At 47.0% G+C, this 17215-nt stretch overlaps 1 protein-coding gene and 1 pseudogene across 2 annotated transcripts; one reads left to right on the forward strand and one right to left on the reverse strand.

Moving 5' to 3' along the window:
* The first annotated feature begins 83 nt into the window (after window positions 1-83).
* On the forward strand, window positions 84-587 carry LOC141372080 (large ribosomal subunit protein uL15-like; annotated as a pseudogene).
* Window positions 588-1743: 1156 nt separating this feature from the next.
* Window positions 1744-10855, reverse strand: LOC112818835 (eEF1A lysine and N-terminal methyltransferase). Of its 2 annotated transcripts, none has more exons than XM_025865928.2 (6): window positions 10418-10855; window positions 8248-8812; window positions 6568-6767; window positions 5004-5199; window positions 3972-4139; window positions 1744-2721 (listed from the first exon to the last, which is right to left on the reverse strand). In XM_025865928.2, the coding sequence occupies exons 1-6, from the start codon at window positions 10568-10570 to the stop codon at window positions 2384-2386; spliced, it is 1620 nt and encodes a 539-aa protein (XP_025721713.1). In that variant the 5' UTR covers window positions 10571-10855; the 3' UTR covers window positions 1744-2383. The 2 variants fall into 2 exon arrangements, with proteins under 2 accessions (XP_025721713.1, XP_025721712.1); XM_025865927.2 differs by having other exon boundaries at window positions 1748-2721; window positions 8248-9007.
* Between the last annotated feature and the right edge of the window lie 6360 nt (window positions 10856-17215).

Below are 17215 nucleotides of genomic sequence, written 5' to 3' on the forward strand. Positions count from 1 at the left end.
ATCCGTGCTAGTACGATCACTTCTTGGTTAAGAGTCCATCTATAGGCGGGAAGTGAGTCTTGTTGGCTCCGCCCCCGTTATCGGTACCTCGCGAGATTTCGCAAAGTCCTCCCTTTACCGTCTGAGCTGCCAACATGCCGTCCAGACTGAGGCAGACCCAGAAACTTCGCGGGCCACGTGAGCCACGGCCACGGCCGCGTCGGCAAGCACCGGAAGCACCCAGGAGCCCGGAGTAATGCTGGTGGCATGCATCACCACAGGATCAACTTCAACAAATATCACCCAGGTTACTTTGGAAAAGTTGGTATGAGACATTACCACTTAAAGAGGAACCAGAGCTTCTGCCCAACTGTCGACCTTGATAAACTGTGGACCTTGGTCAGTGAGCAGACACGGGTAAATGCCGCCAAGAACAAGACTGGAGCTGCTCCTATCACTGATGTGGTGCGATCGGGCTACTACAAAGTTTTGGGAAAGGGAAAACTCCCAAAACAGCCTGTCATCGTGAAGGCCAAATTCTTCAGTAGAAGTGCAGAGGAGAAGATTAAGGGTGTCGGGGGCGCCTGCCTTCTAGTAGCTTGAAGCCACGTTTGGACGTTTGGGGGCATTCATTAAATGCTAACAAGTGCTAAAAAAAAAAAAAAAAAGTCCATCTATACCAGTAATTTTCAATCCCAGCTGAACATTAGGGTCACCTGGGAATATTCAAAATACTTTGAGAACCTGAGCTCCATTCCTGACCACCTGAATCAAAAACCTTGATGTGGGAAGGAATAGGTAGGGGAGGAAATAGGAAGCCACGGTTATTTTTCTTAAACTCCCAGGTAATTCGAAATACAGGCAGAATTGAGAACTGTTGATTTAAGCAAAGCAGCTGCCTAAGTCTTTAGGGGCTGACCCAGCAAATGGTTGTAGGAGAAAATGTTCTCAAATTAAAGTTAGTGTATCTTTTCTAGTACTTGAACAATAGCTGGCTCAAAAAGGATTCTGCTAAATGGGTGAGAAAGAACGGATGAAGCATCAGATGCACTCCTTGCTATAACGGAAATAGTTTTTACAAGGGCTAAGCAATGCTACTGACCTTCAGCAAACTCTGAGACTATGATAATGATTATCCAATAATTAATAAGGACTACTGCATGCCCATTACTGTGCATGGCACAGATCTCGTTTTGGTTTCTTAGAGAGCAGAACATGTTGGCTCATCAAAGTCCAAGGATAACCACTGCCCACATTTGTAGCAGTGAGCCCTCCAATAATCTGGAAGGTGGTTGTTAGAGACGATTGCCAGGCTGTTCAAAACTGACTGACAGGCAGTAACGATGGCAACACATCACAGACTGAGTGCCTGCCATGAGCCTAGTGCAGTTTTAAATATTTCCCATGTACTAGCTGTGTTGGGCCTGGGCCCCCACACTGGCCCCAGCCTCAGAGAGGTAACCTGTGAAACTCTTGATATACTTCAGTTCAGTTTGCAATTAAAATTCCTGCACCATCTGTCCATCCCAGCACCAAAGTACTCACCCCGGGCATCCTGCTTTGCTATACCCTAACTGGGAGATGCTCTGATCCAGTGAGAACAAGGATCAAGTTATGGAATGGGCAGACCAGGAAGGGTGGGTGGCCCGAGTTCCCAGGCTCACTTAACTGAACCAACCTGACTTCTCCCTGAGGGACTCCTGCTCCAGGAAGCACCAGTCCCCAGGAGCCTACATACAAAGAGGCAAAAGAAGCACAGGAGCTATTGCAGAACATTAATATGCCTTTTGTCCTAAGTCTGAGATAGGAAATATTAGAGCAAAATGGAGCCTTAACTCCAGCAGCAGCACGGCCACCAGAACTCCCGCTGAGTAGCATCTGCTTCAGGGTTTCTCAACCTCAGCACTACTGACATTGGGGACAGATAATTCTGTGTTAGGGGTGGCTGTCCTGTGCACGGTAGGATGTTTAGCAGGATCTTTGGTCTCTACTCACTCACTGTCAGAAGCACCCTCACCCCGCGGTTACAAGGACCAAAGATGTGTGTGTAGACACTGCCCGATGCCCCCAAGTGTACAGCCACTGATCTACACGAATGTTTGGCTCTCTCTCTGCTTCACCCACAGCTCAAAGACTAAAAAAACAACTCCCAACACAGACCCCAACTTTTCTTCCCCTTTTCCTCACCTGGCTACAGACCTTGGGTTCCTTGGGAGGATGAGGAAGTGGCAAGGACACAGAGCCAGAAGAGAACCAGGAGAAAAGCCCACTGAGCTGTCAGCACCCCAAGGGCAGAAACGGTCGGTTTTATGTGCTGCTGTACCCCAGCCCCTAGCACAGTGCTGGGCACATGGCTGGCACTCCAGATTTACTGAATCAATACATCAACCAATGAATGAACAAATCAACGGGTGAAAGACTGGGACAATGCTAATTGTTCAAGATGAATTCTAGAGGCCCTTGCAGGCCTGCCGACTCTGGATGACTCTTCCCTCAACACCCCTCCAAATTCCCTAATAGCAGTACCTTCTCTTCCCGCCAGGCTGGTAATATAGTCCAGTCCATCTGCAATATGGACCTTCATCCGGTCACTCTGGGAGAAGCCAAACCACTGGGTGGCCACTTCCAACATGGAGGGGTCGATCTCCACAGCATCAACGCAGGACTTCGGGAAATGATCGTGGACAAACAGGGGGAGGCTGCCCCCACCCAGGCCTACCACCAACAATGCCAGTGGGGTCTCTGCAATAAAGAAATAAAGCATCATTTGACAATCTGCTCACTGAAAGTTTTGTACCAGCCTTGGGGAAGGCAAAGGAGGGAGTTGGATTATTGGCTCTGCCCAGGGGACACAAGATTTAGAGGCCCAGCCTCTGTCTCATCCCAGAACTTTAGGGCCAGTCTGACATCTGAAAATTCAACCGTGGCCTCACAATCCTTCCTTTACTAGATCCAGAAGCTGTGTGTTATTACAGACGCTTAAAGATCCCAGAGCACTCAGCTGACATCATACCAAGAGTCCCCACCATAAGCATTATTAGATTTCCCCTAGGAATTGGGAGGGACAATGGCCAACATCTCGCTCGTGATCACAAGGTAATGTAGATGCAATGCCCTCTGCCCACCTTTCAACTCAAAGGCCACAGCTGCCCTCTCAGAAACATCAACCCACCGACGGCAATCCATCCAAGTTCCAGAAATCACGAGAAAACAAAGGCCCAAATCCTAGTCCTAAGTACAGAGAAACCTCAGCAATCACAGGCAGACAGAAGACAAGAAATAAGAAAGAATCACCGAAAGGAGACATTAAATGTAAGATTAATATCTGAGGATTAAATCTAAGAACTGAGACTCCAGGAACATACATCAACACCAAGATAGGCTGGGAGTACAGGATGTTTCAGTAAGACATACTCAGGACTTTGGGTGAACAGTTACAAGCCCAGACAGAAAAAGGAACATTTTTGCTACTATGGTCAGATCCAAACCTGCTATTAGTAATAAGGCTATGGATTGTTCTACCTATAATACAGATTTTTTAATTAAGTAGAAATTCAAGAAAGAATTGCATCTGGTGCTCAAATAATACATTACTGAAAGCCAGAAATTCTTCTCAAGTGCACAAGAATTTCTGGAGTCATGATTTTAAATGTTCCATCTGGTTACATGGGTAGACACATATGCAAACACTCATCAAAATGAACAACTTAAAATCTGTACTTTATGTATCTCACTGAATACATTTTATACTTTAATATTTTAAATAAATGAATAATGAAAAAATTTAGACACCCACATGTGCAGCCATTTTGAGATTACAATCTGAGTTTGAGGGAAAAGCTACTGGATGTTTATTAACTTAGAAGAAGAATGGGAAGAAGAAAACTATGAATATATGTGCATTTGTTGGTCTGTAATCGCTGTGCTCAAAGCACAAGACAGCTGTCGTCTTACACGCCCCCTCCTGTGGCAGGCAGCGGAGTCTCCCTCACCTAGGAGCAGCTCCGGGTTTCTGAGCAGGGCAAGGCCCGCAATCATTGCTTTGTGGTGTTCACAGCACAGGTAACTCTTGTCAATGGACTGCCCTGGGGCTGCGGGGAGGTCCTCTGGAGCGTCAGCAGGCCGCTGCTTCTTCCTGTCCTTTTTCCGTTTCTTCTGGGCTAAATGAGAGATAGAGATGATGAGGTCCTGTGCTTGGCACTCGAAAGCAAGCCATACCAACAGCACTGTGCTGTTGTGAGCTTGATCAGACTCAAGAACCCACGCCACGAGGCACGGAGCCTACTTTAAGGAAAAAAAAAAAGGATCCCAGAGGACATGGCCTAGGTCTACACTGTCCAATACTGTAGCCACTAGCCACTTGTGGCTACTGAAATGTAAACATAAATTACAATTTAAAAACATTAAAGATTCAGCACCTTACCTGCACCAGCCACATTCTATGTGCTCAGAAGGCACATATGGTTAATGGTTACCATATTGGGCAGCTAAGTGGATATTAAACATTCCCTCCAATGCAGAAAGTTCTACTGAATAGCACCGTACCAGGTGACCTCTAAGGTACCCACCAACTCTAAAGCCCTTCTGAAACATATGCTAGTGGCTAGCAGTATGGAGGAGATGGGGTTCACCTGCACCTGTAACGTTTCTGGCTCACCTCACAGAAGTTTACTGAATTAACATAAAACAGATGCATATGGAGCAACGTACAAAACGGATGGCCTCTAAACTGAAGGCATTAAAGTGATAACCACATCTATTTGGTAAACCATCACCCCAGCCCCTTATCATTTGAGACCCAGGCTTCGCTCAAGAACAACATACACCTCCTTTCTGCTTATTGCCGTTTACACTTGAAGAGCCCAAATGGTAACAGGACAACTTGCAGAGCCATGTGTCTCTGATCACAGGTACCCAGGTCTGTCCTACATCTTGGCCAATCTCCCAGGTCAGTCTGGCCACCCCAAATGCAGAGTCCAGACCACGTCCACTTGGGTCCCACCAGTGTGCGGATGATACCTCACCTCTGTGAGACACATCCTTCAGCAACCTGGCTTCTGACTGCACCACATTCCTGTTGCTGAGGAAGATCAGCCGCCGGAAGTAGTGCTTGTCATCCCCCTGCACGTCCTCGACCACATAGCTGCCACTCAAGGGACTGCAGTCTTGGTGCTGAACGGTCCGGACCCCGATGTCCCCACCCACAGACAGAAAGGGCACCTGAAGATATAACAGAGATGTGGTCAAACACCAGCTCAATTAAGAAACAATGAGAAATGATTGTGTGTGTGTATGAGGAATCCCCATACCAAGGTTCAGGACAGCAAGAATTTCCAAGATTTGCCATTCTATTAAAGAACTTTCCTGGGGCCTTTCAACAGATCACAAAAGGTTTAATTCACTCTTTGGAAAACCAATTGAACACATAAAGATCTCCCAAACCCTTATTGAAATGCAAGGGTTCTCCCTCAGAAAAACATGATGTTCTCCTTAGGAATCCTCAAAGGATTTTCCATAAAAGCTACAGGGAACCCTTCGGAGGGAACTACAACTTTGAGAGAAGGAATCTGAACAGGGATAAAGAGAACAAAAATCCAGAGAGAAAGCAACCATTCCAAGTTTGGAGAAATCTCCCCCTTCCCCCAATTACTCTCATCTTTTTCCCCATTTTTCTAAACGGGAGAAAAAATTAGGAGAAAAATACATTTTTCCCCTAGACTTTTCCATTTCCCTTCCCAATCTTTGCTTCTATTTCTTTTAAAGACCTCCAAGAGTATTTAATAATCACCAGGGACCCCTGACTTTGCAGAGATGCAGGCACTGGAGAGAAGGTCCCAAATGACCTCCCCACAGGATCTACATCTCTTTGATGGACACCAACCCCAAAGTCTGCCAGAAAGAATCAAACACACATTCATCTGCAAACACAAGACAGCGTAGTGGGCAGAACCACAGGCTAGAACCTGGAAGTCTAGGTTCATCTTTTCAGATCTGTTACTACAGCAACAACCCCCAGGGACCTTGGCTTTCCTATCTACCACGGATAAAGTACCTGTAATGCACTCACCTGTCAACTGCCATCAGCAGGATGGAATGAGACAATGTCAGCAAAAACCTTGTTTCCTTCCCAGGAAAATACCAGACCAGCAATGCTAATATCCTGAAAACTAACCTGAGCTGTTTTGCTTCTTTTCCATTCTACACTCAGATGATGGTTCTAAGAAGCAAAATGCTCAAGGAAGGTCTGCACAAAAGAGGGTAAGGAGAAACAGAGTATGAACAATCCAAAGTATAAAGAGCTGGAGCCTGCAAGGTGGAGAGCATTTCATCTTTGTGGAGTCTCAGAGGCTCCACAAACACAGATGCTACTGGGGGTCTCAAAAGAGCAACCTCTCTCCTTCTTCTCACTGTCTGGGGCAAGAGAACATAAGTACTGCCCACTTAGTTCTGAGCTGCTGACATGCCCTCCAGGAATAGACTAGAGGCAGAGACCCTCATCCTAGCTCCTTCTAAGACACCGTCTGCCTTCGTGGCTGCTAATATGACTTCTCTAGAGATCCATGAAAGCTGTTGCCAGAGCTCTGTTACCTGCTGTTGGGCGGGCATCCCGGCAGGAGCCAACTCCATGACTCTGGCTGACAGCTCAGCCTGAATGCTGTCCATGCCTTCGTACCGCTGGCCTCGGTGGAGGGCCACTGTGATCAGCCTCCTGAAGCCTGCACTGGCCGCCAGCTGCTTCCGACCCTCCTCCATGCCAAAGAGCCACTCAGTCTCACGACCCTGGGGGACTGGAAAGAGGCACTTGGTGACACGGAGTCCAGGGAAGAGTGTTCAAGCCCCAACCAATATGACCTACATGGCAGAGTCAGCCCCGGCATAGGCCCAGCATCCCTTCCAACTGTGACCCACTGAGGGCTATCAATTCCCTACTGCACAATGCCCTGAGCAAAGCAGCTATCAGACACATGGTAGGACCTACGTGACCATATAAGGGGTAGAGGCAGGTACCTAGTGCAAGAAAAATAGCAGTAATACTAACACTTATTATATACCAAGCAAAATTCCAAGAAGTTTACAAACAGAAACTAATTGAATCCTCACAAGAGTCTAAGATGCAGGTGGTATTATTGTTCCCATTTTATAAACGAGGACATTCTGACACAGAATGGAATTATTTACCCAAGTTCATACAATTAGTAAATGGTGAAGCTGGGGCTCAAACCCAGGCAGCCAAGCCCCAGGCTCCGTGCTTGTATCGACTTTACTATTTGTTCCCCCAAGTAGACAGGTAGGCTTATGGAATACTTGGGAAAATAGCTCACTTGTCAGCAAATTACCAGCATGATGATTTCAACATCTTGCCTTTGTCTAGAATATCCTACTTTTGAAGATTTTATTTATTTGACAGAGAGAGACACAGTGAGAGAGAGAGAACACAAGCAGGGGGAGTGGGAGAGGGAGAAGCAGGCTTCCCGCTGAGCAGGGAGCCCAAAGTGGGGCTTGATCCCAGAACCCTGGGATCATGACCCGAGCCGAAAGCAGATGCCTAACGATTGAGCCACCCAGGCACCCTAGAATTTTCTACTTTTGAAAGCACTTCATCATCTTATTTCTTTTGATCATTACTGAGGTAAATCGGGTATCATTTATACCCTTCACTAATGTCACTTCTGTTTATTAAGCACTTATCATGTGCAAGCACCACTCTAAGAGATTTTATACTTCTCACACCTACACAACACAGTTAACAATCCCACTTTATAGATAAGGAAACTCAGGCACAGAAAGAAAAGGAACGTCCAAGGTCACACCACCAGGAAGGGACTGAGCTAGAACTGGAACCCAAATAGTCACTTTTTTAGCTACTACTCTGTACTGTATCCCTAAATTCAGCAGAAAAGCACAGCCAACTTCCCCCAAGTCGTGCAGCTCACAGGCTACAGAGCTGAGACCCTGCTGCTTCCATGACTCCATGTTACAAAGTAACTCTCTACACTGTGAGACTTACCTAATTTATCCCTCTCTCTCCTCCCTACCAAACCCATTCTCACACCAAGCCTTTGCAATGGAAGATGTGAAGAAATAAGCCTCAAATCTTAAGCAGGTAGCTGGACAGCGCTATTCCCCCTTCCTCATGCCTGGCCTAGTCTAACCTCTTGAAGTGCCACCCCCTGCAAGATAAAACCAGCCACGGTGTACCCATCCACCAAAGCCCCAGCCCCTATGAGCCAGCCCCTCCAGGGAAGAGAGGGAGCAATCCCAACTCACTGATGAAAATGGCAAAATGATTGTCCCGCGATGGTTTCACAGTGGGGCTGTCCACCACGTGGAGTGTGTAGCGTGGCTCCCCCGTGTCCCCATCGCACAAGTCCAGAGAAACACTCCCCAGCCCGGCCTTGCGGTACAGCTGGCTGCACAGCCAGGCATACTGCTGCCGCTCCCGCACCGCCTCGGCCAGCCGCTCGGCACTCTCCAGCCGCACAGGCTTGCCCTGCTCCTGAGCACATAGCTCAAAGATCTGAAGGGCAGAGCCAGGGACTGGCCTGAACTTGGTCATGATGAAGGCAAAGACAGGTAGGGAGAACCGAGGCTCTGCTTCCAACACCTGGTCCTGGCTGTTGGCCACCTGGTGCACCCTCACCATCCACCCCTCCCGGGAGAAGTGACCCACTGCTTTCTTCAGGATGTGAGCCTGAGCCAGGGAGATGCAGAGGTAGCGACCGCCCACCTGCAGGACACGGCCAACCTCAGCCAGCATCCTGTCCACTTGGTGCAGGGTCTTCTCCTCCTCATCTGTCAGGACAGCGTCCAGGGTGCCCTTGTCCAACACCACCTGGAACGAAGCATCAGGAAACTCCATCTGTGTCATGTCCATCTTCAAGAAGCTCATCTGGGGCCGTCGGCTGGCATTGCGTTCCTTCATCTGCTTAATGACCACCTCACTGATGTCGATGTTCACTATATCCTGATAGCCCACATCATACAACTGTTCACTTAGCTCTGAGTTACCGCACCCAATCACCAGCACCTGAGGGGAAAAAGCCAACAAGGTAAAGGTGATCAAGGCAAAGGAATGACCTGCAGACACTTCCAGGAATCAAGTCTCACCTTGGCTGTTAACTTTTCAGAAGGTGTAAAGGTTATTATCAGCAGAGAGCACCATTACAGAGGTGATTCAAGGTTCCATCCTGAAACACTACTGCTTAGAGAAACTCATCAGTGAAAACCACATTCAGTCAAACAATACAAGGTATGTAAAAATGGGTTTCCATACTGCAAAAACAAGCGAATCCTGGTTGTTCTTAGAAGCAAGCACTGATTACTCATGAAGTGATAGGAAGTCACAGAATCCAAATTTACTATGGAAAACCTACTTGTGGCATAAATCTATTCCACTCATACCTAAAGGCACACCTCATGGTATTCTGTTTTCTTTTTCTGTTTGTTTTGTTTAAGTTGGCTCCACCCCCAGCACGGAGCCCAAGGCAGAGCTTGAACTCACAACGCAGAGGACAAGACTTGCGCTGAGCTCAAGAGTCAGACACTTAGCTGCCTAAGCCACCCAGGTGCCTTTATTCTGCTATTTTGTAAAGCCAAACTTAAAACACAAGTTGTTGCCTCCCTCTCTGTGGAGCAATCGCCCACTGAACCTTCAAACTTCAGCCCCACTGTCACCATCTCTGGAAAAGCTGGTGGGAAATGCATAAGCCTTGGACAGAATGGGGCTGAGTTTAAATTCCCATGTGACCACTCACTACATGTATGATCTTGGACAAGAAACGCGCTCAGAGCCGCAGTTTCCAAATCAATACAATGAATGAACCGTACAGAGTTGCTGAGATTTCAACCGTTGAAGGCACATACACACACACAGCACTCAGCATAAGTCTTGGCACTTAGAGCATCCTCCACGAATGTCACCTTTCTATCCTTCTTTCTTCCCCACCTCCAGTACACTTCATCTCCATCAAACCCCTAGCATTGTACTTAGCAGTTGTCACTCCTGGAACGTGCCTTGGGGTTCTTGTAGCTGAGGAGCTGAGCACAGTGCCTGAAACTCAGTGTGCCAGCAACAACCACTCCGTTAACAGACTCAGGTATCAGTAAAGCCACAGGTATTATCTGCTCTACAGAGACGGACAGTGACAGAAACGCACACCACTGCTCGAGGAGGCGATAGCTAGGTGGGACTACTAAAGTCTCTGTTCCAGTGGGATTACTAATTCAAGCATGAGCTGGGAGCAGGAGGTCTCTTACCTGAAAACCTTTAAAAGAACATTTTAAAACTGCCTTTTAGCCGAGTGACGCATAGAACCCGGAAAATACGGGCCCCGTTTGTTACCAAAATACGGGCCTGTCGCTATCCACCGAGGGCAGGATTAAAGCTCTCGTTCCCACATTCCCGAGCACACACTCGGGACCGCCAGGCCGCGCTCACCTTCTCTCTGGGTTTGATGTATTTGTGCAGCACCCCGCACAGCTCCAGGTAGCTTCCATACCACTCGAAAGCTCTCCTTCCTCGCTGCTGGAAGAACTTCTCCCAATAGTCAACGGAGCCGAACTCCTGGCAGCTTTTGGGTAAGAGGTTCATATTGTCACTGTCCGAGCGGCGCCTTCAAGACCCTCCTACTCGCCCTCTGAGGTACCATCGGTTAGGCTTCCACTCACGCTGGCGCCGGCCCCCTGCAGTGGAATTCTTCCCAAGACCAATAACCACACTGATTTATCCCCCGCTCAAAACCCAAAGAGAACACGTCAGCCCCACGCGCGAGACACTGAACCCAACACCCTCACCCGTCCTCCCGGCTCACAGCCCCCGCCCCACGTGCGGAACCCCTCACACTCCCTCAGAGCGAGGTTTCAGAACCCGCAATCATATCCGGGTGCCAGGCGTCGCGATTGGTCGGCCACGCAGACCCTCCCAGCGTCTCATTGGTCACCGCTTTTCGCTCCTGGCACCTCATTGGCCGACACGCGCGCGCCACACGCCGGCGGAGTCGTCGCGGGCGTGGAGCGTTCCCCGGCGTGCGGCGAAGGGGGCGGGGCCACGGGCCGGAGTCCGGGCGGAAGAGGCCCCGCTGCCTTGTCTGCAGATTGCGTCCGAACGCCGCGCGAGGGCGGCCTTCCCCGTTCTGAGCTTTTCCTCCGCAGCGGAGGCCGCCCTGACCTCCTGAGATCTGTGTTCGCTTGCGGGCCGAGAGGGCCGAGCGGGCCTCGTGGCCACTTCTGATCTTGAAGGGCCGAGCGCGGCCGGCGGGGCAAGCGGGGAGGACGAGGCCCCGGAAAAGAAAAACCAGTAGAAGGACGTGAGGCAAGGAATGAGTAGAGCCGGTCCTTAGCAAAAGAAAGCCATCCTAGCCAGGTTCTCTTCTGCGTCTCCCGCCCCACCCTCCCGTAGTTCAACCGCTTGACTTGGATAATTGAGGTTTATTTTGGAGAAAACTGGCACTGGGCGGTATTTTTTCTGAACTAAAATGCAGGATTCCACTATTAATGTAGTGACGTGAAAACTCACAAGAGGAAGAGCAACCACGCATACAGAGGTGCCTCCTCACTTTCTTCTCCCCCCAAAGCACAACATGCAAATTTCAAACTCATCTTGACAATCAGCCTCCTTGGGTTGTCATTGCGGTGTCATCTATCAGTAGTTGCTACTACTGTTGCTACTGCTTCCTTGATGTGTTTAATGAACAAACTACTTTCAGATGCCCATCTTATCCTAATACCCTAAGGAAGTTCCTGTGACCGGCACATGTGCCAAATATGAGCATCGCTGGGCTTTTCACAACACTATGAATTGCGGAGGGAATGTACACACCGAGCAGGACACATATGCGTGGATTGGGCATCTCTAGTCTGGGCTATTACAGACGTCAGGAGCAGAGGTAGCCAAAAGGACTATGAATCCTTAGAGTGGACTTAAACTTTGGTTTAAGAGAGTAGTTCTCAAGTTTTGGCATGCATCAGAATCACTTGGAAGACTTATTAAAACAGATTGCTGAGCCCCACTTCCAGAGTTTCTCATTGATCAGGACTATCCTGAGGTCTAAGGATTTGCATTTCCAGCAATAGTGATACCAATGATTGGTCCAGGACCACATTTTCAGAACTACCGACTCAAAATATAAGAGAAGAGTCACAACGAATTTAGTTCCCACTCCCCAACTTTGACAGGTTACTCTAAGAGCCCTCTACAAGTGACATCAAAGAAAATCTATCTTCATGTACCACCTGTTGAGTTCGTATTGTTTCCTTTCAACAAAGAAACTGGAAAGGAGCCTCTGAGGTGGCTTCAGCTAGTGCATCATGTAGAGTTCCTAATGAGTGAGATATGGGTCCTTTCAGAAAACGCTGATTGAGAGCTGAGGACACTGATTTGCCTGAAGTGCTTCACAGTACCAAAAGTAAAAACATTTAAACAACAAACAAACAAACAAAAAGCACAGCCTCTGCCGTCTCTGCTGAGGTTTTATTAAATTCATCAAACATTTAAATTGCCTAGGATGAACCAATCTTTGTGATAAAGCTAAGGGTACGGTGGTAAGCAAGGCAGTCACCTGGTAGGCACACATCAAACAATTACAAAAATAATGTGTATGAGGGTTGTGGTGAATGCTGTGAAGGAGAAGTATAAGGTTCTGTAAGAGCAGATACCTTCCAGACCTCTTCTGCTCTGGAGGTGACCAGAGAAGGCTTTCCTGGGAAGGGACAAAAAGTTTCTCTGATCTGTCAGTTTTGGTAAACACTGCACATCTGAACTTGTTCTAGTAGTATCCGCATGACATTGGTAAGAACCAAGTATTTCACCCCCTGAAGATCTCTTCAGGAGCCTTTGGCTCCTGCTTTTCCCTGTGTCTCTAGTGTCCTTTCTCTTAATGGCTTGATATTGGAAAGATAGTAAGAAGTGATTTCTGTCATAGCCCAGGCACCAGCCCCTTATTTAACGCCTTTATTTTTTGCACCGTGTTTCAGACTAAGAGGATAAGTAATTTACCTATCGTCGCCTGTGTCTGCTCCCTTCTTAGAGCCTAAGGAAGCAGTAACAACCACAGAACTTTAAGCTAAAAGTCACTACGGGTCCTAAAATGTAGGAATGGCTCTTGCAGAAATGATTTACATATAGCATTAGACTCTGTCTTTTAAAATACTTACATTTGAAACATAGTGCTTTTGACTATAAAATATAATTAAGCAGTATCATTAGTATAGTTAGTTTAAGCTAATTAGATATTAAAATGGGTTGTGTTTTAGGGGCGCCTGGGTGGCTCAGTCGTTAAGCGTCTGCCTTCGGCTCGGGTCATGATCCCAGGGTCCTGGGATCGAGCCCCGCATCGGGCTCCTTGCTCAATGGGAAGCCTGCTTCTCCCTCTCCCATTCCCCCTGCTGTGTTCTCTCTCTCTCTCTCTCTCTCACTGACTCTCTCTCTCTCTGTCAAACATACACAAAATCTTAAAAAAAACATGGTTTGTGTTTTATTAGGATCTCCAGAGTGGGGACCAGTGTGCTTTATAAGGCAAAGTGAGCATACATATGGCCATTCAATGTCATGGTTTTTTTTCCCCAAAAATATAAATCCAGACCTCTAAATATGTAATTTGCAACTACTAGTCTTACTTAATTTAAAACATAAGGTTTTAGGAACAACATTCAATTAATTGGTTTTGCTAAAATAATTGCAAAATGAGGCATAATAAAAGCATTTCCTGAGTATGGGGGAATAGAGAATAGGATAGAGCTTGTGACAGAATAACATTTCCCCATAGATGTGTATGTCCTAATTCCCAGAATTGGTGAATAAATCAGGCTACGTGGAAAGGGGAATTAAGTTTACTAAGCATCTGACATTAAACCGGGAGACTAATCTAGATTATCCAGGCAGGCCCAATGTAATCACAAGAATCCTTCAAAGTCCTTAAAAGTGGAAGAGGGAGGCAGAAGAGGGAGAACCAGAGAGGTAGCATGAGAAGGATCAGTGCAACATCACTGGCTTTGAAGATGGACGAGGGGGCTGGGAGCCAAGGAAAGGGCCTGCCAGCCTATGAAAGCTGGAAAAGTATTGTCCCTTAGAGCCTCCAGAAGCAACTCAGCCCAGTACACACCTTGATTTTCGTCCAGTAGGACCCCATCAGGCCTCTGACCTCCAGACCTGGAAGACAATGAATTTGCATTAAGATATTAAGGTTCTGGTAACTGGCTACAGGAGCAGGAAATACTACAGAGCATATACAAGAGAGGGTATGGGTGGTTGGGCAGAAGGTTACACTGGGAAGAATGCAGCAGAAGATAAAACTGGGAACTGAGGTGAACAGCACATCAGTTTTCAGAAGTCTTCCATTCTGAGCATTTAGATTAAAGCTGTCAGGCCTTAAGAAGCCAATGGACAACTAGGGTCATGACAGAAAGAACTGATATGAGAGAAGTTTTGAGGAAGAACAGAAGCATCTGATGTGTGATCCTGTCTAGGGAATAAAAGACCCGAGGACTCAAAATGGCATCCACATTAGCCTCTGGATGACAGGGGTAATTGCCTATACAAAGGAACAGGGAAGGAGAAAGGAGGTCATTTGTAGAACTGTTGCTTGAGAGGAAATTAGAAGCTATCATGCTAGCCACAGCTGGCTACAAGCCAGTCTCCCCGCCCTGCAGGCCTGTCCCAGGGCTCATACCCTTCCAAGTGGACTTAGCGGTCCAAGCCATGAAAATACTTCATGCGTGGGGTGTAAAGCTATTTAAAGGGAATCTCTCCTTGGTGTCCAGGGAGCGGCTCATCCAGGGCTGGAAGTAATTTCAGACTGGAAGTCTTTGCAAATGACTTTGTTTTCCACATTTGAGAAGTTAAGAATTGAATGTCTCCTGTCTCTTAGAAGAATGGAAGGCAGGCGTGGTATTCTAGGATAATGTACCATTTTATTAGCTGGCATCGGCACTTGCTTAAAGGTATTCTTGACCTGAGAAGTATTGCTCAAGCTGACACTGGATTCCTAAGATCGGGGTAATCCTAATAGTATTTTTTAGTTTGCGTAGCACTTGTACTTTACCATGAATTTCCTCGCACATTACCGTGAATTTGCAGGATGGACACACGTGGACACACACACATCATTGAGGCAGAACTCTAATTGATTAAAAATAAATTTAAGGGCACCTGGGTGGCTCAGTGGGTTAAGCGGCTGCCTTCGGCTCAGGTCATGATCCCAGGGTCCTGGGATCGAGTCCCACGTCAGGCTCCCTGCTCGGCAGGGTGTCTGCTTCTACCTGCCCCTCTGCCTGCCTCTCCCCCTGCTTGTGCTCTCTCTCTCTGTCAAATAAATAAATGAAATCTAAAAAAATAAATAATTAATTAATTAAAATTTCTTAAATGTTACATAGGATGGAGTAATTTTAGCCAGGCTGCCTCTGGGTGTCATATTTGATTACCCAGGATTCTCTTTGTTCAGTAGTTTCTTCTGTCCGTGTGGACGTCTCTGGGTGCACTGGTTTCCTGATAACGGGTGGGCTGCCTATCTACTTTTATGGGAGAAAGCAAAGGCCATAGCAGAACAGGCAGGTTGTTTGCCTTTGGGGCCAATGGGCAATAACATTTTGGAAAACTAGAGGGAATGCTGCCAAGGGCGATGGCCTGTGCCTGGTGTGTCAGACGCCTACTGAGGGGGCTCCCAAGGCCTCTTTTTGCTTCTCATCTTTGTTTTTTTGCACCCTGGACATCGGGAAAGATTACAGGAATACACCATCACAATGTCTTCTCCATAATTCTATTCTAAACTTCAGTTCCTTTGCGGGAAAAGAAAGAACAAACCTTGGAAAACCCAGCTGTTTTTTTCTAAACTCTAGCACTCAGCACATCTACCATGTGCATCTCATGTATCCCATTTTTATTGAATATTCTCTGTCCTCTGCCCATAACAAAATATTTTTCTACCACCAAAGAGAAGGACTTTAAAATAGCACTTAATGAATAAAAATCCCTAAGTGCTCCACCCAAGATAGATTTTTTTTCCTAACTTTCAGGTTGAGAGCCTTGAAAGAAACCTGGAGCCCAAAATTCCCGGTAGTCCAACAAAGGAGTCGTACATAATCCTTCTGTAAAAGTGAAACACTTCCCCTGCCCTGAGCGTGCAAGAGAGGTCTTCTCCTAAGAAGAATCTCAAATTCTGGGGCCAGAACTCTTCAGGGCCCTTGCTCCATCTTGTCTTTCAACGGTAGATCTTTATGCTGATTGTTCTGACACAGAGAAGGAATGAGTTTTCCCCAGGATGTGGCAACTGCATCCAAACCGCAGCTCTAGTGTTTGAAGACTCAACAGAGAAAAGGCCTCAGGAAACGTGGCCTGAGTATTTCTGGAGCTAGATGGCAGGAAGGGGCACCTAAATGGCTAAACTTAAGCCCCTTTCTTTATGCCAAACTATACAGCATAGAGGTAAGAACATGGGATTTGGAATCAGAGATCTAACTGCTTCTCAGGGTGTGAATTTGGTCAGACTTACTGCTGCCAGTTCTTGTCTAATGGCCTCTACTGTTCCTGCCCAGCACAATCCATTTACTACTCAGCAGCCGCCATGGATTTTCAAGTATATATGTAATAGCATTTTTTCCTCTGAGACAGACCTCACAAAATTCACCGTTTAGAAATGTACAGTTCACTATGGACTCTGAGAAACAAACTGAGGGTTCTAGGGGGGGTCTGGGGGGATGGGTTAGCCCGGTGATGGGTATTAAAGAGGGCACGTTCTGCGTGGAGCACTGGGTGATATATGCAAACAAGGAATCACGGAACACTAGTGATGTAATGTATGGTGATTAACACATCAAAAACTAATGATGTAATGTATGGTGACTAACATAATAAAATTAAATTAAAAAAATAAATGCTCTCCCATTAAAAAAAAAAGAAATGTACAGTTCAGTGGTTTCTAGTATATTCAGTGATGTGTGACCATCACCACTGCCTAATTCCAGAACCACTCCATCACCCCGGAAAGAAATACTCTACCTATTAGCAGTTAGTTGTATTTTTCCCTCCCTGTACCCTCTTGATGGGGTCTTCGAATATAGGTGAGGTTCGATGGGGTAGGAGTCCGGAGCCGACAACCAAGAAAGAATTCTTGAGACGTCTTTGGTGCAAAATGGTGGTTTATTAAAGCATGGGAACAGGACCCGTGGGCAGAAAGAGCTGCTGCACCGGGGTTGTGAGAGGTGGCTGATTGTATGCTATGGGGTTGGGGGAGGTAAGGAAAAA

The sequence above is a fragment of the Callorhinus ursinus genome, unplaced genomic scaffold (assembly GCF_003265705.2).
Source record: "Callorhinus ursinus isolate GAN/ISIS: 27379988/994484 unplaced genomic scaffold, GSC_fseal_2.0 scaffold778, whole genome shotgun sequence".
Lineage (NCBI taxonomy): Eukaryota > Metazoa > Chordata > Mammalia > Carnivora > Otariidae > Callorhinus > Callorhinus ursinus.